The 26,132-nt window shown below is 39.0% G+C and overlaps 1 protein-coding gene across 1 annotated transcript in view; it reads left to right on the forward strand.

The window, feature by feature from the left end:
• LOC126457131 (presenilins-associated rhomboid-like protein, mitochondrial) overlaps positions 1-26,132 on the forward strand; it is a 116,019-nt gene that overhangs the window by 83,932 nt on the left and 5,955 nt on the right. Inside the window, exons 7-8 of the mRNA XM_050093195.1 lie at positions 9,941-10,042; positions 19,448-19,545. Coding sequence (XP_049949152.1) covers positions 9,941-10,042; positions 19,448-19,545 — 200 coding nt within the window. The remainder of the gene's footprint in view (positions 1-9,940; positions 10,043-19,447; positions 19,546-26,132) is intronic.

Consider the following 26,132-nt stretch of genomic DNA (forward strand, 5'->3'; position numbering starts at 1 on the left):
TTAATTTACTGCCAAGTGGCTACAACACCGTTACATGGCTTTCCAATGACTGCAGTACTGTTATATGGCTTTACAATATGCTGTCAGTGACAGATAGCAGCAGGATGCCACATTTACCAATCCAACCCTTTCTCACCAACATTATGTAGGTCACAGGCAACAGGACACTTACAGATTAAGCACTACTCAGCCATTTTTATAGGAAAGTACTTTAAATAAAAACTCACTTAATAATGGCAAATAAGAATTCCCGTAATAAGCTGAAAATAACTTTACTACATAAACGTGAGCTCAATGAAGTTATTTTGTCTACTTACATAACTTGATAAGAAATGCTAGGGAGATATACTCCGCTTGTAAACTGAAAAACAGTCGGTGCTCATGGTGGAGGATGTTGCCTTTTCCGGAAGAATGCTATGGCTCCCATACAGGATGACTAAAATAAATTTCCCTCTAGCATTGTACAACATTGTGCTGAGATTTATGTAGATTCCGTCCATGTGTATTTCTTGTGTTACGGTTATTAGTAAGTAATATCTGTGTTCCATATAGTGTTAACACACTTCATGAAAAATAAACACTTCTGGACATATCTGCACACTGTAACATCAGTGATTTACATGGCGAGCTGTGGAAGGGTTGATGTAACTTTGTGAAACTCCCTGTTGCTACTTTTTGTGGCATAGCATGGCAGAGAATGGGAAAATTGCCTAATGGATCTTCATTTTGCAGACCTGTGAAGGAGGGAAGTGCATGTTCACAATCTGGTGACCTACCTTACTTCTAATCTCTGTCCGCACCTTTCCACCCTGTTACAGCTCCAGAACACAATTTATCGCTTAATACAGTTCTACTGCACATGGACGTGGTGCACACATTTAATATTTGTTCTTAAACCAGTTCATTTAACAATAAACATCAATTTTATTCCATTAAGCCAATAGCCTCGTCATGTTGGTAACACTGGTTCCCTTCTGATGACCAAAGTTAAGCAGCATCAGACTCCTTCAGTACTTGGATGGGTGACTGTCTGAGGAAAACCAGGTGCCGTTGTCTGAAGGGCACGCAAGTTGCCAAAAGGGTGTCCAATTGAAAGACTTGCACCAGGCCTGTGCGCCATACCACATGATTATTATTATTTATTTTATTATTATTATACAAATTTGGCTGTTAAAGACCGTGAAAACAGTTATTTCTTGCGCTTCTGAGAAGTCTTCTTTCTCTCATTCCACACTTCTTTCATTCTTGCGCTGAAGGCGGCTTTTCTCTCTTCGGACCATTTAGTTCCACAAGTCTTCTTAATTTTCACACCGAAACCCATGAATGAATTCAGTTTTTTTCTAAAAAGGTTTCTGTTAAATATTGTTTCCTGATCTATGTCCATTTCTTTTAGATCTCTTTGTGTGTTGATAAACCATAAATTTTTATTTTTTAGATTTGCGATGTACGAAAATATTTGTTTTGTAAGCCTATTCGGGTTCATCCTCATGATATGAGCATAAAAGGAGCATCTTCTTTTTCTAATTTCGTCTGTAATTTTGCTGCACTTCGTATACACTTCTTTGTTGCTTTTTAGTCTGTATACAGGCTTGCCTTGATCATCTGTTATTTTCCTGTGTCCAAGAATTGTCCTCACAATTCTTCTTTCACGCTATCTGTTCTGCGTATGTAAAATTTGCCAGTGTTTCTGATGCATATAGTATCTGCGGTCTAATGACAGTCTGGTAGTGTCTGAGTTTAATGTTTTTGGATATACATTTTTTTAATACATTTGTCTGCAGTAGTGAGTTGCTGTCTCTAGTTTTTGTATTCTAGCCCTGCAGGCTGGATGACCTTTTGCCACAGGCCGAATTAGTTCACCAAGATATTTAAAATGTTTAGATACCTGTATTTTCCCGTATTTCGTAGTTATTTTCTTTGGTGGATTTTTGATATTTGTAATGATTTCTGTCTTTTCAAATGAAATTTGCAAGCCTGCTTTTTCAGCAGTTTCTTTAAGTAATTCTATTTGTTTTATTGTGTCTTTTTGTGTGTAAGCTAAACAGGCGTGATCGTCAGCGAAGGCAAAACAGTTGGTTTCAATGGCTTTGTAGCACTTCCCTCCAATTTGGACTTTCTCAACTCCATGTTTTTGCGTGAGTTTTCTCCATTCTGCTATGACTTTATCCAGAACACAGTTGAAGAGTACCGGGGACAGCGCATCTCCTTGTCTGACGCCGGTTTTGACCTCGAAATGCCGTGAAATTTCTCCTTGGAATTTTACTTTTGATGTTGTATTTGTTAATGTTTCTTTGATTATGGTGATTGTTGTTTCATCAATTTCATATTCTCGAAGTGTTTTGATGAGTGTGTCCCTATTGATTGAGTCATAAGCTTTTTTGAAATCAATGAATGTTATGAAATATTTCTTGCTCCTTGTAGATAAATAGTTCATTGTTGTTTTGAGGTTAAAAATTTGTTCGGCGCAGGATCTTCCTGGTCTGAAGCCAGCTTGATATTCTCCAAGTTTTCCCTCTATAATCGGTGATACACGATTGAGCAGGCTTTTGATAGAATTTTGTATGGGACTGGGAGAAGCGATATTCCACGATAGTTGTTAACATCCCTTTTGTCACCTTTTTTAAACAAAGGGTGAATTAGGGCAGTTTTCCAGTGATTTGGGATTTTCTTGGTTTCCCGTACTTGTTCAAGTTCTTTGTGTAGTGCTTCTACTGATGTTTCTCTCCCAAGCTTGAGCATTTCTGCTGTAATTGTGTCTTCTCCACATGCTTTCCTGTTTTTGAGATTTTTGATTATGTTTGTGATTTCCTCTCGTGTCGGAGGTGTTGAATGTGTTGGTAATGTTTCTGGTTGCGTAAAACTGAGAGTCTGGATGGGTGTTTGGCAGTTTAGGAGTGTCTCAAAATATTCAGCCAGGATTTCACAGTTTTCAGTATTGTTGGTGGCGAGAGTCTTATTATTTGTCATAAGGTTTAGGCAAGGGGACTGGTATCCTCGGAGTTTTTGGTTGAATGTTTTGTACCAAGCTGCCGTGTTGCATTTCTTGAAATTCTCTTCGATTGAGTCCAGTTGTTGTTTTTCATATTTTCTCTTGGTGTTGCAAATAGTTTTCGAGGCATTCTTTCTGGCTTGCTTAAATTCATCAAAGTTGTTTTCAGTTTTATGTGAGTTCCACTTTTTCCAGGCTTTAAGTCTTTCATGCGGAACTTCATTACAGTTGCTGTCCCACCACGGGTGTCTCGGTTTGCTCTTTTTTGGAAAGGTTGTTTCTGTTGCCTCAATCAAGTTGTTCTGAAATTCTTGGAGGTTTTGTGAAGGGGAGAATGTCTTTAGTTTTTTCTGAAAATCCTTGAGGTTAGAGTTGGACTTAAGGTTGTAATTTCTCAGGGTTGTAAGATCAAAATTTATTTTATTTCTGTTTTTATATTCACCGTTTCTGCTTTTCTGTTTGTTTTGTGGGATCAGTTTAGTTTTTATTTTCGTGAGATAGTGATCGGAGTCGAGGTTTAGAGATTTTCGGACACGTGTGTTCAATATTTCTTTTTCACATTTGGAGGAGATGGCAACTTGATCTATTTGAAATTCTCCGATACTCTTTATTGGAGATACCCAGGTTTTTTGTTTTCTGGGAGGATGTTTAAAACGTGTTGACATTAGCTTGAGTTTAAACTGCTTACAGAGCATAATTAACCTTTCTCCATTTTTGTTGGTTCGTTTGTGTGCGGGAAAGTTGCCGACAATATCGCAGAATTTCTTTTCTTTTCCAATCTGAGCGTTAAAATCTCCTAGAAGTATTTTTGCATTGTTTTCTGGGATTTCGGATATATGATCCTTAAGGTTTTCCCAGAATTCATCTGTTTCTTCCCTATTTTTAGCATTATTTTTGTCATTTGTGGGAGGGTGAACATTGATTAATGTGTATTTTTTATTTGCACATCGAAAAGTGAGGAAAGATGTTCTCGATGATGTTGACCAAAAATGTTCGACAGAGTTCAGAATTTTTGTGTTTACAGCAAAAGCTGTGCCAAGCTGAGGGCATCTCTTCATTACAATTTTTCCAGGTTTTCCTTTAAATATTCTGAATTTGTTTGATTCAAATGTGTTTTCATCAGTGAAGCGAGTTTCTTGTAGCGCCACAATTTGTATGTCTTCCGAATGTAACTGGTCTGTAAGGTGCTTAAGTTTTCCCACTTTGAGAAGGGAGTTTATGCTGAGAGTTGCTATGTTGAAGATTTTTCTGGGTTTAATCTTGTTGGATTTGCATGGTGTTGCAGACTCCCCAGAATCCATGGGTCTGCTCGCGTCGTTGCTGACGGTGGATTGGCCACCTGGGGTAGTTTCGTTATTGAAAGACATTTCCATCATGCGTTAAGATTGTAACTGTTGAAATTCTTCAAAGTTGGGGAGATTACTTGCTTAACCTACCAGGGATACGACTAACGTTGTTAGCGTTAGAAGGTTTTCTTGAAACAGCTGCCTCTAACATGAGGAACAGACGCTGCCCACAAGCCGCCCAATCTGGGTACAGACGCTTGCAGTTATAGATTTTTGGTTCCTCCGCTCTCTCAGCCATTGGGAGTTAAAAATTCCTCATCCGCCTATGAGACCGTTGACCGGTTTTCACCCGTAACCCTAGGCAGGGGCCCTCACAGGGTGCTACCATCCGGAGCCAGATGGACCCAGGTTTTTTTACGAGGTTGTTACTCCTCCCCCTCCTCCTCCCTCATCACTTGTAAGATGAGGATCCGGGCTTGGGACCGGCAATGGCGGAGTTTGATTATTATTATTATTATTATTATTGCTCATTTTTAATACTCTGTGATTTTCCATCCCCTGCAATGCAGGAACTATTAATCCTAGAGAAAAAATGAATAGGACCTTTTATGTGGGAAATTCAGAGTAGTTTAATTTTGTACTGGGAAACTTTTTCACTAGATGCCATTGTTTTAGGGACATTCAAGAATAACATAGAAAAGAGACCTTTACACACCCTTTCTCCCCCTCCTCAAACCCCATGCTTGCACCACACTAGTCAGGATTTTTAGTATATTACTCATGACACTTCCCCCTTTCAATGTAATAAAAGTACAACTACTCAAATTTTCTCCCCCACTTGTGTTTCTTTGATCTTCGTTGACTGGCAGTATTACACTGCCAAAATTTTGCTGTGAATCTCTGTGTTATTTAGGTGTTCTGCCCATAAGAATTGTGCTGTACCAAGTACTTCCTATGTATCCAGTTGCCCCTCCATTTCACTTGTGTACTGTGATGAACCTATCATACACACTGCAGCAGGACTGTCTCTCCAGAACGTAGTTTCTTCTGACAGTGCACCACTCTTGTTGCGCTATGGTCTTAGTGTGGGATGAAATGTGTAACTTACTTTTTGAAGTCCTCTTGTTATTCCCAGCCACTCTCCTAAAATCGTAAAATGCCAGTGAAGATTCTATATGTTCTTTCAACACTCTATTCTTGAGTTACATTTCATGCTCGTACATGTCTGTACTTGAAAACATACTTAATGAAAAGAGGAGTTACCTTGGGTTCCTCTGAGATATAGTGTACTGTGTGTAGCCAATACTGAGCCTTCTGTGTTAGCCTAAAAACCGTTAAGAAGCCTTCTATGTTAGCCTACAAACCGATAATTGTCTTTAGGAATGAATTGATATGGGGAGCCAGAAGATATCATTTGTTAACATTTTATTTAGCACTGTCAGAATGAATAATTTAACTGTTCCACACAAGGGTCATTCCATCACAACTGATCTTGGGCCTCCTGCTCCTTGAGCTTCAATTTTCCTGAAATTTGCTGTGGGTGTAGACCAATCTTAGAAATGAACCACTGCAAAATTTTAAATGAAAGTAGGAAACACTTTCTCGTCTTGGATAACTTTCAGCTATGAATCAGAAAAATATAGTGCAACAGAATGTGAAGCATTTTGTGAACCAGTATAATGCATGAAAGTGGCTCAAAAAACCTGTGGAGAAAGGTGCACAGATCTTTTTATCCCCTTTGGGGTCAGATATCTCCAGAAGAAAAAATGCAAAGGAACTACATCTTTGTTGACAAAGACTGGGATATGATTCTATTAAATATCTTCCTGCTTTGCCAATTATTTTCAGTTACAAATATGGCATCAAATGTAAAATTGCAATAAATGAGGCAAGTTCAGCTATAAATATTGCAAAATGACCATTCCAGAAATTCTTCTTTCCAAAACCATTGGAAAGAGGACAATTTTCTGCACATCATGTTAGATCTTAGAGTCGTCTCAGCAAAGGTACAAAATATGAGGTTGAACTTCAACAAAAGTCATGCGTAATGTGTTAAGATTGCAACACGGTGCATGTTGCTGAATCTGTAACTTCAAGACTAGCAAGAAAGACAACTCGTAGATTAATGGTGATGTTTCAGCTACTCATGAAAACCATGGACTCAGCCAGTTCAAAACCATTAGTTGAGTCAGTTTCTGTACCTATCGTGATAGTGGCCATGTGTGGTCGAGACAAGAGGAGTGTGATGTTGTCATGAAACATGCTTATTCTGTTACGTATAGATGGCTGTGTTTGTTGGTTTCTTCATCAATGTTACAAAGTTTCATTTGGGTTTTTCGCCTTGGTGCCCAAGCTGTGTTGGTGGTTTCTTCATAGAAGTTCCAAAGCCTCAGTTGGATTTCTTGCCATGGTTCCAAAGCTGAAAGTATGTTTCACATTGGTCCCCAAGATGGTGCTACTTAAAATTAGTGCTTCACAGATGTTAATTTTTCTTCAAAAATGTTTAACATAGCTTCTCAAAAATTATTCGAATGTCCTATTCTACTTGCTGAAGATGCTGCAGTATTCATGATGATCTGCTATTCAGGATTCCAGCATTTATCTTATCTTTCACACCAATAGAATGAGCAAGTTAGACTAAGAGGGCACTTGAATTTGCCAGTGCATCATGTTCTTCAGTGTTAACTTCACACATGTCACCAATCCACCAGTGATTGTTGGAGATGCAGGCAATGTATTGGCCAGGAATACTGTTTAAAACTGACACAAAAGCCACATTGGTGTTAGTTGATTGATAAACCAAAGCCACAAAACAAGTTGTATCACTTGAAACCTGGCTAACTTGACTGTGGTTCAGATCCATTGCCAAAAAATGTTCCAGCTAAAGTATAGCCAGATGCAAATTGTTCTTCTTGTAGCTTTCCCTTGTCTTCTATTTCTAGACTTGTAACAAAAATTTGAATAAATCTTCTGGGGTTAAAACTTGATCATCTGTAGTCTGTTGCAGGCGTGCTCATGCTGATAAGCATTTACCCATTCCAACAATTCCATTGCACAGAGATTTAACATGGCTTGTGCCCAAACAGATCCATTCAGCAGTTATACCAAAGTCCTTTTCATGGTAGCACAGGCTGATAAAATTTTTGTGGTTCTTGTATTGAGCAGTGGAATGATCACTGAAATAGTGATTGTGTACTGCTTCTTCCATCATGCTTTTCAAATCGTTGATCAGTTTGGCCAGAAATGTGTGGATGGCAGTAGTGTTATGTCTGAGACCATCACTGATAACGCATAAGCTAATACGCTGAAGAGCTTTATAGTATGCAGCAAACAGGTGCAGTGTTGCTTGACTGTTGTCTCAGTGATATCCTTGAACAAATCTTGGCTGATGGAAGAATAATTTTCTGTAAGATGTATTAGAATGACTAGTTCACTGGGCTTCAAATTTTCTTTGATTTTCTTCAAGTGTAAGTTAGGTGTTTCATAACAGTCATGAATAGGAAGCTTCAAAATTTTGGCAATCAAATTTTCATGAAATTCTTCAATAGATATGTGCTTTGTATACAGTGTATCACAATCAGTGTAGGTCCATTGTTTTAATTCAGTCACATTGACAAAATCACAGTTTTTAAAAACTTCTGTTAAATATTCCTCTAAGTCCATTCTTCCTGGGCAGTTTTCACATCACCAAAGCATGCACTCCTTCATATCTAAACTGCAGACAATCTTGCCAAGAAGGGCTTTGTAGTCAGTGTTAGTAGGGCTTGTGTTAAACATTAGCTTCACATTTTGATGGATTGTGCAAACACATACTGAATGTGTTCCAGCTGCACCAGTGGTAATGCACCATTTTGGTTGCAGATCACAAAATTTAAGAAACCCAATTTCTTGCTCTGTGTTTTATTTTCAATATTGAATAAACAACTCTTTCAAATTTACAAGAAAAAGACATTTCTGTTTTGTTCCATTAGGACTTCTAATTGAGACAAAATTATTCTTTCTTGGACAATATACGAGGGTTGGAACTTTAATAGTGGCAATTATTTATTTACAGCTCATGCAAAAAAGATACATGTTTCAAAGTTTTTCTGATCTTCAAAGTAGTCACCAGCATTGTGTATAACCCGTTGCCAGCGATGTGGGAATCTTAGGATACTCTTAGCAGTGCCAGTTGTGTTGAAAGTTTGAGCGGCGCGGTCTGTTGCCCAAAGAACTTGTAGCAGTTCTGAAGCGAATGCCGTGAAGTGTTTCCTTCAATTTAGAAATCAAGTTGAACTCAGGAGGGCTTAAGTCAGGGGAATGCAGTAGGTGGTATAGCACTTAGCAGCCCCATCAGTCAAACAAATCAGTAACATCTGCACAGTACGTGCTTGAGCATTGTCCTGCAAAATGATGGTCAGGCTCTGCAGAAAGTGTCATCACTTCTGTCTTTATGCTGTTCATTTTTGGAACACAACCTACGGCCACTCATACCTTCATCTCTACAGTCTTCTTCCTGTGTTCTGTCTACCAATCAACTCCTACACTTCACAGTACACTACATAAAACTCCCCCTGCCTATGACAAGATCAAGGTCACTGATGTAACGGTCCTATCCCATGTGCCTGCCGCTTTTCGCTACCAGACACTCTTCTTCATGTCTCCCTCTCTCCCCCTGCCTCCTTTTTCCTTTCACCCACTGCAGCTAACACATCTACTCAGCACAGTGTAGACGTGCAGGTGTTTCTGTATTCTCTTAGCTTTGAAGAAGAGTCATCCAAAGGCGTAGCAATATTGTTAATCTTATTTATGTATCTGTAGGTGACTCAACACGTCAACTATATGATGAGTTGTTGCCTTTAGTCTTTTTACTTATTTATGAATAATAGTTATAGTGATCAACTGTACTTTTTCACTTTATTGCTTCGTGTGTTTGTATACTACCCGGCTTATATCTGATGTGTAATGAAAAATACTTTTAACACAAAACAGTAACAGAAAATGATGGAAGGCAACCACACATCTGTAGATGGTTGATGTGTTGCACGAAGACTCATAACTGAATAGAAATTTAACTAGCTTTGAAATTACTGCTCTTCTCTTATGTATGTACACATGCACTGATGCACGCATGACTCCTAAACCCTCTATTCCACAACTGTGTTTGACTGTCCTTGTGGTTGCATGTGTGAGATATTGCATTTGCACTAGTAGATGAAAAAAAAAAACTCAAAAACATGCCAAATTTTTGTGAAATTTCATATGCACGCATCACATGTCAGTCATCTGTAGATGAGCGGTTCCCTTCCTTCATGTTTATTTGGTATTGTGTCATAAGTAGACAAAGTTGGAAACAAATCTATATGCATTGGTCTGTGTGGCTGTTTCCAAGTGTTGGCACTAGATCTTTTTGTTAAAAATGTTTGTTACAAAAAGTACTATATCTTACATTTTGTGTGGTTTTGTTGACAGAAGGAACTGGATTCTTTATAGAACCTCTATGCCTTCGAAGCTCTACTGCTGTTACTCTGCGGAGCAACTTCAGTAGCATTTCTGAAACTGTGTGTTGTGAAGATCTAAAATTCTAGAAAATATTATTCTGGTTAAATACAGATGTATTATATAATTGAATGTAGTTATAATGTTCTTGTCAGCCTACATTTTCTTTGTTTCTCTTATTTTGCAGTCTGGGGCAATAATGGCAATCCTCAGTTTTGTATGTACGCAGTACCCGGAAACTAGGCTCAGTATAATTTTCTTGCCATTCTTCACGTTCACTGCTGGCTCGGTAAGTCTCATGTCTTCTATTTTGTACGTAGAATTATTTGATTTCTTATTACTGAAATGTACCTGAACTCTGAAGTTTTTGTGGTTAAGACTATGTAATGTACAGCTGCTAGATAAAGCTTGGTATTGAGGCAGCAACCAGTTGATGATATAGCTTTGTGAACAGCTTTCTTTGAAATTATGAGAATGCAGTTGCTTTCTCAACTGATTCATTCTTTCTTGATGTCCTTAAAGTCCTGATTTTTGCACTGTCAGATAGATTTGATGTGCTTCTCATCTCTCTTCTTCCCATTTTTAATGTATCAGCCACCTCAGCATCTGCATTTATGTGGCTAATGTTATAGCAGTAATACATGTCTCCAGTTTATGCTAGTCTCTAAAGTACACATGACTTAATAGTGACCATTTATGTGCCAGAGTCTGCTGCCATATCTGTTACCTAAGTTCCGCTAAACTCTTCGTAGCACTCCATAGCGCACTTGTTAACATACATTGGTTATAAAAAATAAAACAAATGCTGTGTGTAGTTAGTGATTTGAAACTGAGACAATGAAACTTCCTCACAGTCATTCACAGCTCTAAAGTTTGATAACTATCTTGCTACTAATACATCCAGTTATGGTTTGTAAATTTCTGCAATGCATCAAGTTTTTTGTAGTATCTTGCATCTTACTTCCTTCCTATTGTCTAATTATTATTTGTGCTGGATACATTGCCCTTCTGTAAAAATCTCAGTTTTATAATGCATAACACAGTCTGAAAATAGGTAATCTATTTTATTTTCTGTATTTTTCAGTAGAAGGATTTGAGGCTCTGAATCTCATCAACAGAGTAAATTTTAAATTGTAATTTGTGAAGTTTTCCCATTGTTTTTGAGACAGTGGAGCTGGGTTGATGAAACCTTTTTTGCACAAGATATTTCAGCCATTCACCTAGTTTTACTCATTAGCTACCAAATGACATGTATTGATAACAAATGATAATTGTATTACAATAAAATGTTGTACATAGTATTGGATACACACATAATTATTCTCCCAAAGTTGTAATGAGCAAGCAGCAGCACCCATAACATGCAAATACACTCCTGGAAATGGAAAAAAGAACACATTGACACCGGTGTGTCAGACCCACCATACTTGCTCTGGACACTGCGAGAGGGCTGTACAAGCAATGATCACATGCACGGCACAGCGGACACAGCCGGAACCGCGGTGTTGGCCGTCGAATGGCGCTAGCTGCGCAGCATTTGTGCACCGCCGCCGTCAGTGTCAGCCAGTTTGCCGTGGCATACGGAGCTCCATCGCAGTCTTTAACACTGGTAGCATGCCGCGACAGCGTGGACGCGAACCGTATGTGCAGTTGACGGACTTTGAGCGAGGGCGTATAGTGGGCATGCGGGAGGCCGGGTGGACGTACCGCCGAATTGCTCAACACGTGGGGCGTGAGGTCTCCACAGTACATCGATGTTGTCGCCAGTGGTCGGCGGAAGGTGCACGTGCCCGTCGACCTGGGACCGGACCGCAGCGACGCACGGATGCACGCCAAGACCGTAGGATCCTACGCAGTGCCGTAGGGGACCGCACCGCCACTTCCCAGCAAATTAGGGACACTGTTGCTCCTGGGGTATCGGCGAGGACCATTCGCAACCGTCTCCATGAAGCTGGGCTACGGTCCCGCACACAGTTAGGCCGTCTTCCGCTCACGCCCCAACATCGTGCAGCCCGCCTCCAGTGGTGTCGCGACAGGCGTGAATGGAGGGACGAATGGAGACGTGTCGTCTTCAGCGATGAGAGTCGCTTCTGCCTTGGTGCCAATGATGGTCGTATGCGTGTTTGGCGCCGTGCAGGTGAGCGCCACAATCAGGACTGCATACGACCGAGGCACACAGGGCCAACACCCGGCATCATGGTGTGGGGAGCGATCTCCTACACTGGCCGTACACCACTGGTGATCGTCGAGGGGACACTGAATAGTGCATGGTACATCCAAACCGTCATCGAACCCATCGTTCTACCATTCCTAGACCGGCAAGGGAACTTGCTGTTCCAACAGGACAATGCACGTCCGCATGTATCCCGTGCCACCCAACGTGCTCTAGAAGGTGTAAGTCAACTACCCTGGCCAGCAAGATCTCCGGATCTGTCCCCCATTGAGCATGTTTGGGACTGGATGAAGCGTCGTCTCACGCGGTCTGCACGTCCAGCACGAACGCTGGTCCAACTGAGGCGCCAGGTGGAAATGGCATGGCAAGCCGTTCCACAGGACTACATCCAGCATCTCTACGATCGTCTCCATGGGAGAATAGCAGCCTGCATTGCTGCGAAAGGTGGATATACACTGTACTAGTGGCGACATTGTTCATGCTCTGTTGCCTGTGTCTATGTGCCTGTGGTTCTGTCAGTGTGATCATGTGATGTATCTGACCCCAGGAATGTGTCAATAAAGTTTCCCCTTCCTGGGACAATGAATTCACGGTGTTCTTATTTCAATTTCCAGGAGTGTATGATGTTGAGTCTTGAGCCACAAACTAGCCAGGATACATTCTTTGGTAGTAGAGGGGATATGGGAGAATTGGAGAGATTTAGAGAAAAAAAGGGCAGAAATTATAACAGGAAATACATGTCATGATAGATTCACAGGTCACAAGAGAACAATTTACAGCAGAAGTGCTGAAAAAGATGTTAGAATAATGGGATCCAAAAACCAGCATAACAATAGAGAACTGCAAATGAAAATTGTGCAGATTAGACAGATATTATGAGCTTGTAGGAAATATGTAATTATTGTAAGAAAGTGTGATGTGAAATAGTAGAGTGTGAGATGAGAGTACGATACACAAAATACAAGATTGCAAAATAGAGAAGATGATGGAAAAGGGGAGGCTGTCGCTCCCATTTACGAGTAGGCTTTTTAAAGCTGTAAATCTCCCAAACAAGCTAATATTTAGTCACAGCTAGAATCATTATTGCATTCCGAGACAAAAGGATTGAATGCTGACTACCATTTACATCTGCATACATGAGTACTTTGCAAGCCACCATATAATGCATGACAGAGGATACTCTGTGCAATTGTTTCTCATTCCCTATTCTGTTCCACTTGCAAATGTAGTGAGGGAAAAATGCACCTGTATGAGCCCTGATTTTCCAACCTTGTCTTCATGGCCCTTATGTGAGATACAGTGTATGTTGGTGGCAGTTGGATAATTCTGCAGTCTGTCATAAATGCCAGTGTTCACGAAAAGTGCCTTTTTTCCCTTTCTTGATTTAATGTGCTGGTAACAAATCTAGGAGCCTGCCTCTAAATTGCTTTGATGTATTCCTTTAATCCAACCTGGTGCAGATTCCAAGCTCTTGATCAGTGTTTGAGAGTGTGTCTCACAAGTGTTCTGTATTTGAACTAAACTTTCCTAGAATTCTTGAAATAAATCAAAGTTGACCTTTTGCCTTCTCTACAATTGGCCTTGCATCCTCATTCCATTTCACATTGCCTTGCAGTGTTTCACATATAAGTCTAATAGATGTGGCTGTGTTAAGCAGCACATCACCATTACTATTTTTGAAGACTACAGGATTGTTTTACTACTCATCTTAACTAACATTACATTTTCTTATGTTTAGAGCAAGGTATTGTTCATCATGTCATCTTCATACATATCTATGAAAGTCACTAAAGACACTAAAGAGTGAATGAGAAAGAGTACTATATACTTTTATTAGCCAGTTTCTATCCTATTTTGTTCATGCAGTGAGGGGAAGCGGACTGTCTGTATCCTTTCTTACATACCCTAATATCTCTTACCATATTTTTGTGGCTTCAATATGTGATCTAGAGATGTTCCATGCATGATGCAAGTTATGTGATTGGCATTGCCTGAGAAACAATTCCAGGAAGACAGTCTCCCACTGCTGCATATACTCCATCCTATTCCTCAACAGATTTCTCGCAGTTGGTGTATCCAATTCAGATGAGCTAGACAGGTTAGTGGTGATCTTAGAAAGAAATCGGAGAGGTCCGGTCTGTCAATAGCATCTTTTCACAGAGCTGTTTGCAAACTCAGGCTGAAATCTTATAAACTAATGGCAGTGCACTGACTGATCAATTCAGATATTGTTTTGTGATGTCAGTACTGTAACTGGCTACAGCAATGTATGCATGATTGCTAGATTGATCTTGAAGTGGTTTTTTTTTTTTATGAAGTATGGCTGCAATTATTGAAGTACATGAACTCGCAAAACAATCAATTTTGGAGTTCTGAATATACTTATCAGTTTGACTCTGTGTCATTTGTGTTCTGCCTTCCTACCAACTTTAAAAGTTAGTTCTGCAGAAATCTGGCCTGCTCTGAGTGATATACAATGTTCTTCAGCTAAGAAAAGCTATAAAAAATTAGCTGCACTACATATGTTGCCAGGGTGGACAGATTTGTTTAACTGTTTTATGCTGAGAAAGTTAGTTAATTTCATTGGGTCTAAATGAAGAAAAGTCCTTACATTAAAATATCTATTCTGTATTGCAACTTTTTGTATACAGATTTGCTTCCATGTGCATTCTAGCATACAGTTCCAGAAATTAATGAACAAAAGTGAGAACAGTTTTCTCTATTCCTTATACACTTACTCTTTCTGTTAGCCAGTTTAAGGTTTTAACTCAGACCTGTTACTGATAGAATCACACTTTTCATCAGTTAATAAACAGTTTCTAAAATACTACGCAGATTATTGTTTTGGACTCTGAAAGGTCCCAAGTATGACTGCACTGCATGCTAGGCACAATTTGTAGCCCCTCAAAGAAAGTCTTAAATTTCATTTTGAAAATCCAAAATTTTTGTACCCTTTATCCATGAAAGATCGTAAAATTTCACTGATAAATGATATTCTCAAAAGAACTACTACTACTACTACTACTACTACTACTACTACTCAATTTTAATGCAAATGCATTGAGCTACATGACTTCTCATCACAAGAGCTGGCCACGTACTCTTCCCAACTCTTGCAAGAAATTCCTTTAGCAGTAACAGAGCATGCAAGAGTCTCGGATTAACTGAACAATACAGTTGCCTGTCAGCTTCATATTGCAATTCACTTAACCTGATACTCTTCTTCATTGAACCAATCCTGATTCAGAAATCAATTTGTGTGAAATTACAAAACAGCACATTTCCAAAAAGCAAATAAAAACACTCGGTCTTAAATCAGCTGATGGAATGAAGTAAATTTTACATTTGTGAAATACGAAAATCTGGTTGTTTCACAATTATCATTTTCCCCTTTGTATGTGACTCACATCAAAGCTGCTGAATCTGATTCCCACACTTATTCACAATTTCAGTGACTCATACTTCACATACATATCTCATTCATTCCCTCATTTACTCAGGCAACACAACAAATAATATTGTCCAGTAGAAATTATAACAACAATCTGAAACTGAAATTATCAGTAGATTTTTAGTGTTTTCATCAAAATGTTGTGTACTATGTTACTTAAAGATCGGGTATTTAGTTAACATTCTTCACTGAAACCCACACAAAACATATTACCATGTCAGAAAGTTATTTCTTAAATAAAGACATAAATTTTGTGTTTTTAGTTAATTTTTTGCATACCAAAAGTTATAGTGCAACATTGATTATTGGACCCATCTTTTTCCAACAAACCATAACTGTGTTAGATATGTAAACAATATACTGCAACCTTTTTTTCAGAGAACTTGCAGTTAATTAAAGGACATTCCGTTATTTCATGCAGGACAATGCAAGAGCGTACACCATCAAAGGGTCTGTAACAGTATTATGATTTGTTTTTGATGACAGTAACTATTGTATGTTAACTGCAATAGGGCTGGAGTGTTTAGGGCAATCAGAGATCGCCTCCGTGTTATTGGTTCTTGCATAATGCCAAAATGTACCAATTGTGTTGTACATGGAACACCCTGGTGCTGGAATACCTTTTCTCCAAATTTATCGGACAACAATAAAGTCGCCTTTCTTCCAAAAATTCCCATGAACTCCAAACATGGTAACTGTACTCTAGAACACAGTCAGCAACTCGCGGCTCATGTGCATACTGAGTGTCTTCTCCTGGCAGTGCACATCTGTTTTATTAATAAAGGTCTAATTATTCAGAATATTTTAATTTTGCACCAAAACTGAAATCAAATTAATAATGATAATCAAAAAAATGCCAAATGCAACAACAATTGCCACCTGCGCACCACCAGCACCAGCCAGTCTAGCGAAACGAGTAATTGTGCATTCACGCCACTGTATGAAACTAACAACTACATATTTTGTTTTGAATTTTAGTAAGTGTAAATGTATTGAACCCACATTAGTTCACAAAGCTAAATAGCATGTATGTGACAAAGTAATACTTCTGTTACTGCAGTGTTCACTTTGTGTTGTGTCCTTGGCAGCCAGAGACTGTGGTCATGTGTGTGATTTGCATTTGGAGTAGTGTGTGTGTGTGTGTGTGTGTGTGTGTGTGTGTGTGTGTGTGTGTGTATCCTTTATATAATACTGTCATTATTCCATCCTGGATTTTCCATTGTCCAAGTGTTTGGGACCTGTACGAAATAGGACTAACAGGGGATGTTGTAGGGATACAGAGAAGGGCAGCACAATGGTTTGTTTGACCCATGTGAGAGTGTTATAGTGATCCTGTAGAAACATAACTGGTAGACTCCTGAAGACAGACACAACCAATTCCGAGAAAGTCTACTAACAAGATTTCAAGAACCAGCTTAAAATGATGACTCTAGGAATATACTAACGACCCCCTGTGTATCGTTCACATAGGAATCTTGAGGACAAGATGAGAATAATGACAGCACACACAGAGGCTTCAAATGATCATTCTTCCCATGCTCCGTAGGTGAACGGAACGGAGAGAAACCCTAATAACTGGTATAATGGAATGTACCGTCCACAATGCACTTCACAGAGGTTTTGCAGAGTGTAGATGTAGATGTAGATGTAGATGACATGATAGGGAAGAAAGAGAAAAAAAAGTAGTTTCTCTGCATCAACACACAAAGTACTTCATTTAATTAATAGCGTGAAAGATAGAAATAAAAAGAGAGTGCAGACAATTGCTACTATACGAGTAACAAGGGAATGTGCAGTTTTTGGAAGTTTGTTTTGCAGTTTAAGAAATACAAAGATTCTTTTGTAGATGAAGGAAAAATTATGATTAAGTATACACCTAGAAAACAGGAAACCTATTTTGAATTCTTTTTTGTGTTTTTGGTTCTATAGTTTGAGGCATTAGACCAAGAAAGGGAGATAAGCTTGAATATCATGTGACTGTAGCTTGTTATACTGGAAATATTTCAATGAGTAGTGTGTGTGTCATGCTCTTCTTATCTGGTTATGTTTTCGTATCGAAGTTGGTGGTACTATCTTCAAAAACAATACACATTTGACACCAATTTGACCATGGCAGAATTTTTTCTATGGACAGAAGTTGTTAGTCTAAGAAACCCTACTAGTATCAGTAGCTGAAGAGAACCTAGTTGGTAAGGTCCAAGCAGCCTGTTGCATTGTCCAACTGATGAAATTGTTGTAGACGAGTGTGTGGCAAAAATTTAGGTGCTATTGTAACGTATGAATTGAGACTGGCAGTTGTCTGTTTGAACAATTGCTATTAATGTTATTTGTTGTGTATAAGGTGTAAGTTGTTTGTCAATAAAAAAAGTAACAAAATAATCTAACCATTACTCCCATACCTCACAGAGCTCTCATGGAAAGGTTCCTAGGGGTGGGATCAATTTTTTGACACTACATATATAGTTGTGAAGATAGAAAGTCATTCTTTATGGTGGTTTGGCCTTGAAAATAATAATAATTTTTGAAACACCATCATATCAGAGCAGTTAAGTTATTTGGCTGGTGTGCTGAATGTTGTTGATTCAAGTCCCTTCAGGCACCAAGTATTTTATTTTTTACATCTTTATCAAAATCACTGTCATCATTACTTTTATTCAATTAATTGGCTGAAATATATTTTCTTTATTGTTAATCCTTTTACACGTCATTTTAATCCTCATGTTAACTGTTTTATTCAGTCTCGTTGTTTCCCTTCATTCTTTTTTTCATTTGGAATATTTGACCATGTGATTTTTTTATTTACTCTGATTTAATTTCTTCCTATTCTTGTTTACCAACTATTCACAAACAAGGCCCACCAATGTGAACGGCTGTAGAGAGTGATGCCTGAGATCACAGTTGTGTAATTGGTTTCAAAGTTGATCTCATGTCTGGGAACCTGTCCCTGACAGTTTAATATTTTTATGATCTTTATAATACTGAGTGCTAGTAAGAACAAATCATGAGGTATTACTTTTCATTGGCCGACATTGTTGTGTATGGGAGGCACCTGTTTAACATGTTTAAAAGAATTGGGCAGCAGTATGCAGTTGTTTGGTGATGAGGTTGTGGTGTAGGTAATGTGTCAAAGGTGAGTGACTGTAGGAAGATCCAAGACAACTTGGACAACATTTCCAGTTGGTGTGATGAATGGCAGCTAGCCCTAAAAGTGGAAAACTGTAAGTTAGTGCAGATGAGTATCAAGATCAAAACTGTAATGTTCGGATACGGTATTACTAGTCTCCTTCTTGACACAGTCAAGTCATTTAAATATCTGTGCGTAACGTTGCAAAGCAGTGTGAGGCAGAACGAACGTATGAGAACAGTGATAAGCAAGGCGCATGGTTGACTTCGGTTTATTGGGAGAATTTTAGGAAAGAGTGGTTCACCTGTAAAGGAGGCTGCATATAGGACGTTGGAGCAACCTATTCTTGAGTACTGCTTGAGTGTTTGGTGTCCATTCCAGGTCGTATCATAGGAAGACAGTGAAGCAATTCAGAGGCAGGCTACTAGATTAGTTACTGGTAGGTTCAAACAACATGTAAGTGTTATGGAGATGCTTCGGGATCTCAAATGGGAATCCCTGGAGGGAAGGTGACATTTTTTTTGAGAAACACTATTGAGAAAATTTAGAGAATCGGCATTTGAAGCTGACTGCCAAATGATTTTATTGCCGTCAACATCCATTGCGCATTAAGGACCACAAAGATAAGATACGTGAAATTAGGGCTCATACAGAGACATATAGACAGTCGTTTTCCCCTTGTGTTATTTACGAATGAAACAGGAAAGGAAATGACATGTAGTGATACAGGGTACCCACCGCCACGCACTGCACAGTGGCTCTCGGAGCATCTATGTAGATGTAGACATAGATGTAATGTAAATAGAATGTAGAACATAGTACTGGCTGGTAATTACTGCAGATATAATTTTTGTAACATTGCAGTCAAATTTTTATTTTCTTTGTCTATAAGCACAGTCCGTAACTCTGTATTCCAAAAACTTGTTTTGTTTCTTTAATATTACAGGCTATCAAAGTAATAATGGCCTTAGATGCAACAGGTGTTCTACTTGGCTGGAAGTTTTTTGACCATGCTGCTCACCTGGGAGGAGCACTTTGTGGAATGTGAGTATATATTCATTGCATGTATACATGATTTAGGAGTAAAGGTAACAACTCATCAAATAGTAGAGGTTGAGTCATCCCCACCTTTACTGGGGAGACCAGCTCAATAAAGGATTCATCCAAAAAATAGTAAAGTTTTCCTGGGTGAGGACTCCACTAATTAGTGAGTTTTTATCTGTACTCTGAAATTATTTACATTCTTCCAGGATTTCCTATTATCATTACATACATATGATGATTTTCCTGTTCTCTTTTTAGAGCTGCTCAGATTATTGTATCCTAATTGTTTGTGATACAATAATCTGAGCGGCTCTAAAAAGAGACCAGGAAAATCATCATATGTATGTAATGATAATAGGAAATCCTGGAGGAATGTAAATAATTTTGGAGTACGGATAAATTTTTTTCGACCCTGACGTTAGATTTCGAGGGCTAGGGGTCTTTCTTTTCCCAAGCCTATACTTCCTTTGGTACCGGGCAGCAGTGGGCACCAGTATCGAATTGATGCACAGAGCAAATGATGCTTCAGATGGGTCAAGATCGAAGACTCATGGGCGAAACCAACCATAGTCTGGTTCTTCGGCCATGATACTGCGATGTGGAAAGGAAATGGAAAGACTACCACATTATTATATTTCCTGAACGTTGGAAGACGGAGGATAATGATGGTGAGATAAACTCCCCCGTTCGGATCTCTGGGTGGGGAGTATTTCAGGTGGTGTCATCAAAAGAGATGAACATTTTAATTTCAGGATTGGAACATGGAATGTGAGAACACTTCAATGAGCAGGAAAACTGGAAATTCTGAAGAGAGAAATGGACAAATGTAAAGTGAAGATAATGGGTTTAAGTGAAGTGAGGTGGACAGATAGTGGTGAAATAGTACCAGGTAATTACACAATGTTTTATTCTGGTGGTAAAAGTTTTGAACGTGGCGTAGCAATAGTGATGGGAAATGAATTAGTGCAAAGTGTGAATAAAGTCTTGTGTCATAGTGACCGTTTAATGTTAGTGAAAATAAGTGCAAAGCCAGTAGACATTCTAATAATCCAAGTGTACATGCCAACATCAGATCACAAATACGAAGAAGCTGAGAAAATGTATGATGAAATAGAAGACATCATTCAGTTGGAAGGAACAGGAGAAGTAAATACCATAATCATGGGTGACTGGAATTGTGTGGTTGGACAAAGCAATGAAGCAAACATTGTTGGACAATATGGATTAGGAAAAAGAAGCAACAGAGGAGGAATGCTAGTGGAATTCTGTCACCGAAATAATTTGGTGGTGAGGAACACTTGGTTCAAGAAAAGGAAGAGTAAACTGTACACATGGAAGAGCCCAGGAGATATGAAAAGATATCAGATAGACTACATACTCGTCAAACAGAGGTTTAGGGGCATTGTGAAGGACACCAAGACTATGCCAGCTGCTGACATCGACTCGGATCACAACCTTTTGGTTGCAGATATCAGCACAAGGCTGAAGAAGATCTGACAGCGTGGGAGGAGAAAACAGAGATGGGACTTGGAAAAGCTATGATAGAATAACGTGGCAGTAAGAGAATCGTTAGAGAAAAAATTTAATGAAGTGAGACACAAAAATACAAGTGCAAGTGCGGAAGATCAGTGGCAAAATGTTAAAATGGTTTTGTTAAATACTCTGAAGAGTGAAGTTGGTAAGGAAACAGAGAGAGAGAGAGAGAGAGAGAGAGAGAGAGAGAGAGAGAGAGAGAGAACCCTGGATCACCAATGAGATGCTGGAGAAGATAGAGGAAAGGAGGAAGTGTAAAAATGTTAATGAAGAAGAATACAGAAGACTTAACAATTTCCTCAGGAGGGAAAAAGACAAAGCGAAGAAAAAGTACTTAGAAGAAATGTGTGAAGAAATAGAACAACTACAAAGAAGAGGAAGGTACGACCTCATGTACCAGAAAACGAAGAAACTGGGAGGAGGAGGGAACAAAAGTGTAAGGACTTTTGGAATAGAAGATTCTAGAGAACAAGTGGTTACTGAACAAGTGGAAGTGCTGAAAACATGGGAAGAATTTATAAGGAAACTATATGATACAGAACATTGCCCAGATGACATCGACATAGAGCCAGAGGAAGCTATTGACGAAGGTGAAAAAGGGCCCAGTATACTGACAAGGGGAGTAGAGAAGGCAATAAAGGACATGAAGAGTAGGAAAGCTACAGGGGATGATGACATACCAGTGGATTTGCTTAAAGAAATCAGAAATGAAAGTTTGAAAGTTCTGATACAACTCAAACAAAATCTATGAAACTGGAGAATGGCCTGAAGACTTTTTGGACGTCACAATGGTTACTCTTCAGAAGAAAAAGCAAGCCGAGAAGTGTAGTGATTATAGAACAATTAGTCTGATATCGCATGTGGCAAAGATCATTGCAAGAATACTAAATAGATGGTTGGAAAACAAAATTGAAGAAGTGATGGGAGAAGACCAGTTTGGCTTCAGGAAAGGAAAAGGGACTAGAGACGCCATTGGCATGATGAGGATATTGTCAGAGTTTTGGCTGTTAACGAAGAAGTTTGCACTTGTTTTATAGACTGGCAGAAGGCCTTCGACAGAGTCAACTGAAATATATTGATGAAAATCGTTGTTGTTGTTGTTGTTGTTGTTGTGGTCTTCAGTCCAGAGACTGGTTTGATGCAGCTCTCCATGCTACTCTATTCTGTGCAAGCTTCTTCATCTCCCAGTACTTACTGCAACCTACATCCTTCTGAATCTATTTATTGTATTCATCTCTTGGCCTCCTCGACTATTTGTACCCTTAAGGAAATAGGAATCAACTGGAGAGATCGGAGACTTATAAGGCACTTGTACCTGGGACAAAGGGTAAAGGTACGACTGAACTATGGAGAAACGAACAGTGTGGAAATAGGAAGGGGAGTGAGATAAGGATGTTGTCTATCGCCAAGTCTCTTCAACCTGTGTGGAGAAATGCTGGTGAGAGAAGCGCTGAAAGGATGCGGAAACTTCAAAGTAGGAGGACATCTCATCAACACCATTAAGTATGCAGACGACCTGGTAGTGCTCGCCAAAAATCAGAGACAGCTGCAACACATGATGAACAATTTAGAGGAAATGGGAAGAAAATACGGCACAGTAATCAACATCGAAAAATCAAAAGTGATGCACATATCAAAACGTGAGAAACAATTGAAGATAACTGTTGACAATCAGGAACTGGAAAACGTGAATCAGCTCAAGTACCTGGGAAGTTTTATCACAAAGGATGCCCACTGCACCAACGAAATCTGAGCAAGAATCGCCATGGCCAAAGCTGCTCTCAACAAGAAGAGGACTCTGCTGACCAGCAAGTTGAGTTTGTCATTGAGGAAAAAACTGATAAAGTGCTACATTTGGAGCATTGCACTGTATGGAGCAGAGACATGCATCATGAGAAAGGAGGAGAAAAAATACTTAGAGAGCTTTGAAATGTGGTGCTGGAGGAGAATCAAGTGGACAGATCGCATAAAAAAGATTATTACTGCGAAGAGTAGGAGAGAAGAGAAGTATTCTGCGTACAATTCTTCAGAGAAAGGCCAACTGGATTGGACATGTACTTAGACACGAGGGACTCATACATGATTTCATCGAAGGGAAACTCAGAGGAAACGCAGGATGAGGAAGAAGAAGAATTCAACATCTGGACGACATGAAAGATGGAAGGAGATACAACAGACTGAAGGAAGAAGCTGAAGACAAGGAACTGTGGAATCAGAAATTCTCCGTACGAAGACATGGACCTGCCACTAGGCAGAATACTACATAATAATAATAATAATAATAATAATAATAATTCTTTGTGCTTGAACCCAGTTAGAAAATACCCAACAAAGGAATTTTTTTATTGTAGCTTAATTGTGCAGATTGAGTAAAGGTTTTTGTTTGCACTCTCTCCAGGTTCTTTTTCCCTCTCTGTTATTGACTTTGGATGTCACGCCCTTCCAAGTTTCCCCTCGTACTTGGAACAAGAGGAATTTATTACATTTAGTTTCAAGCAAAGACTGATTTCTGTCATTTGTCAATGTGAGTAAGGCATGCTTTCAGTGAAAATTTACGCTTTTTGTAAACCTGCCTTAGAAAATGCTTTTTCATATTATCACAAATGCAGGTTACTGATAATTAAGCTTTTGCTATTTGTGCCAATGTGGACAGAAAACTATTTACCGCATAGGTACTCAACTTGAATGATGTTCACACTGTGCTCTGCAGGATTGTGTTGTTAGTAGTAGTGTTAAGTGTCATGACTTGCTGTTATGCACAAGTACTGGTATGATGACACGCATCAGTGTGCATTACAGTTGCAGACATTCAACATGGATCTGGATAATGTGAGCAGGGCTTTACTCATAAAGCTGTTTTATCAAAACAAAACCAGTACTGCTGCTGGTCTTCATGAATATCAGTGTGTCAGTGCATTAAAGGAATACGGAGAGGTCCAGTCTCCGCACTCAATGACCAGTTGTGCCAAATTGGCGAAGAAGGCTGAGAATGCTGGACACAATATGCAATCTTCAAGCAGGTGCACGAGCTGTGTCATGATAGTTGAACATTCCATGGTCCACTGTTCAAAAAGTGCTGTGAATCATTGTGAAATGGTGTCTCTAATGCAGCTCCACATTCTTGCGGATGCAGATGATTGTCATCTTGAGCAACGTTTGTAACCTGGAACGTAAACATAGTATGCAGCCGGCCGGAGTGGCCGAGCGGTTAAAGGCGCTACAGTCTGGAACTGCACGACCGTTACGGTCGCAGGTTCGAATCCTGCCTCGGGCATGGATGTGTGTGATGTCCTTAGGTTAGTTAGGTTTAAGTAGTTGTAAGTTCTAGGGGACTTATGACCACAGCAGTTGAGTCCCATAGTGCTCAGAGCCATAGTAGGCAGTTAAAAAATGTTACCCTCTCAATTGGAAATTAATGTGTGTCTTCCAATGGTTTATTGGTAATTTCTCTTCTGCGTGTCCTTATAAATGTTTCCACAAAATTTCATTGCCCCACAATCAATCGTTTTTCATAGGGGCCATCTCATGTAGTGAAACTTTAATTATAATCTCCCTGTACTTTAATGTAAACTCATTTTGAGGCAGTTCAGATACTTCTAATAACAAATGGGAGTGTAGCAAAGCGGAATACTATAGCTACAGAATTAACCTTGAGGGACTGCAGATAAATTTCTAAGTCAATATAGAAGCTAAATTATTGAGTATGTTTGTTTGAATGGCCTATTCCACAGTAGATGTTACCTATCAGTTACTACTACTACTAATACTACTACTACCACCATTATTACTATTTTCCTCTTTCTGAATTTGGAGAACTATGGACTCTGTAGAACTTTAGGCTTTTTGGCCTTTTTTCCCTCTCTTCCCAGGACATCTGCATTCTTTCATTTCATTTCTTCCTCTCCTCCTCGAAAATGTCCTCCACAGTAGATGTTACCAATCAGTTACTACTACTACTACTACTACTACTACTACTACTACTTCTATCATTATTACTATTTTCCCCCTTCTAAATTTGGCCAACTATGGACTGTGTAGAGCTTAAGGTTTTTTGGCCTTTTTTCCTCTCTTCTCAGGACATCTGCATTCTTTCATTTCTTTTCTTTCTCTCCTCCTTGGAAATGTAATGTGTGGACCTTCTTGTTAGTGGTTTCTTTTCAAATGATCTTATGGTGTTGACTTTGCTTCTGAATTCTTCTTTGTTTTGGGTCATCTCTAGACCAGTTTCTGTGCGTCCCTTTTCACTTTAATGATGTGATGTAACTGAAGATCTTTCTGCTCAGTCGGTGTTCATCCATTCTTGCTAGTTGTCCATAAAATTTCAACTGTTGTTTCCGCATTGTGTCCATTAATTTCTTGATGTAGTTCTAGAGCTCCTCATTTTTCCTATTCTTCCAAGTTCCATGAGTAGTCTTATGAGGTCCCAGAATTTACCAGGAAATCTTCCTTTCAAGTTCTTCCAACCGTCCCCTTTGCACTGTAAAGTGTAGAGTCCCTTTTAGTTTTGTAACAATTATAGTGTCTGATTTTGGCCTTGTAGGATATCGCTCCTTCTCTCTCTTTTTTTTTTTTTTTTTTTTTTTTTTTTTTTTTTTTTTTTTTTTTGTCTGTGTTAGTTTGTAGGCAAAGTCTTGACTGCCTCTTCATCCTGTCCATTGAACTGGATCCATTCTCCTAAGTATTTGAATTTATTCGGCCTTCTAATCTTTCTATATTTTACCTCCAAACATTTCTCTCCTTGGAGTCTGTGTTCCATATATTAGTTCTTTTCATATGAGACTTTGAGGCCCATTTTTTCAGCAATTTCATCTAAAATCTCCAGTCTTCTTCGTGCACTTTTCTGGTTTCTGGCAGACAGTTTCAGGTCATTGACAAAAACTAAACAGTTGATTTATAAGTTGTTTCCTTTCTTCCCAACATGTATTTCACTAATTCTTTCCATCTTCAGAGTTACTTCCCAGGTTGTTTGTTATTTTTAAATGTCATAAATGTACTGCAATTTTAGAATGTTATAGTCCAGATCCATTTTGCCACTTATAGATAAAAAATGGTTT

This window comes from Schistocerca serialis, chromosome 2 (assembly GCF_023864345.2).
Source record: "Schistocerca serialis cubense isolate TAMUIC-IGC-003099 chromosome 2, iqSchSeri2.2, whole genome shotgun sequence".
NCBI lineage: Eukaryota > Metazoa > Arthropoda > Insecta > Orthoptera > Acrididae > Schistocerca > Schistocerca serialis.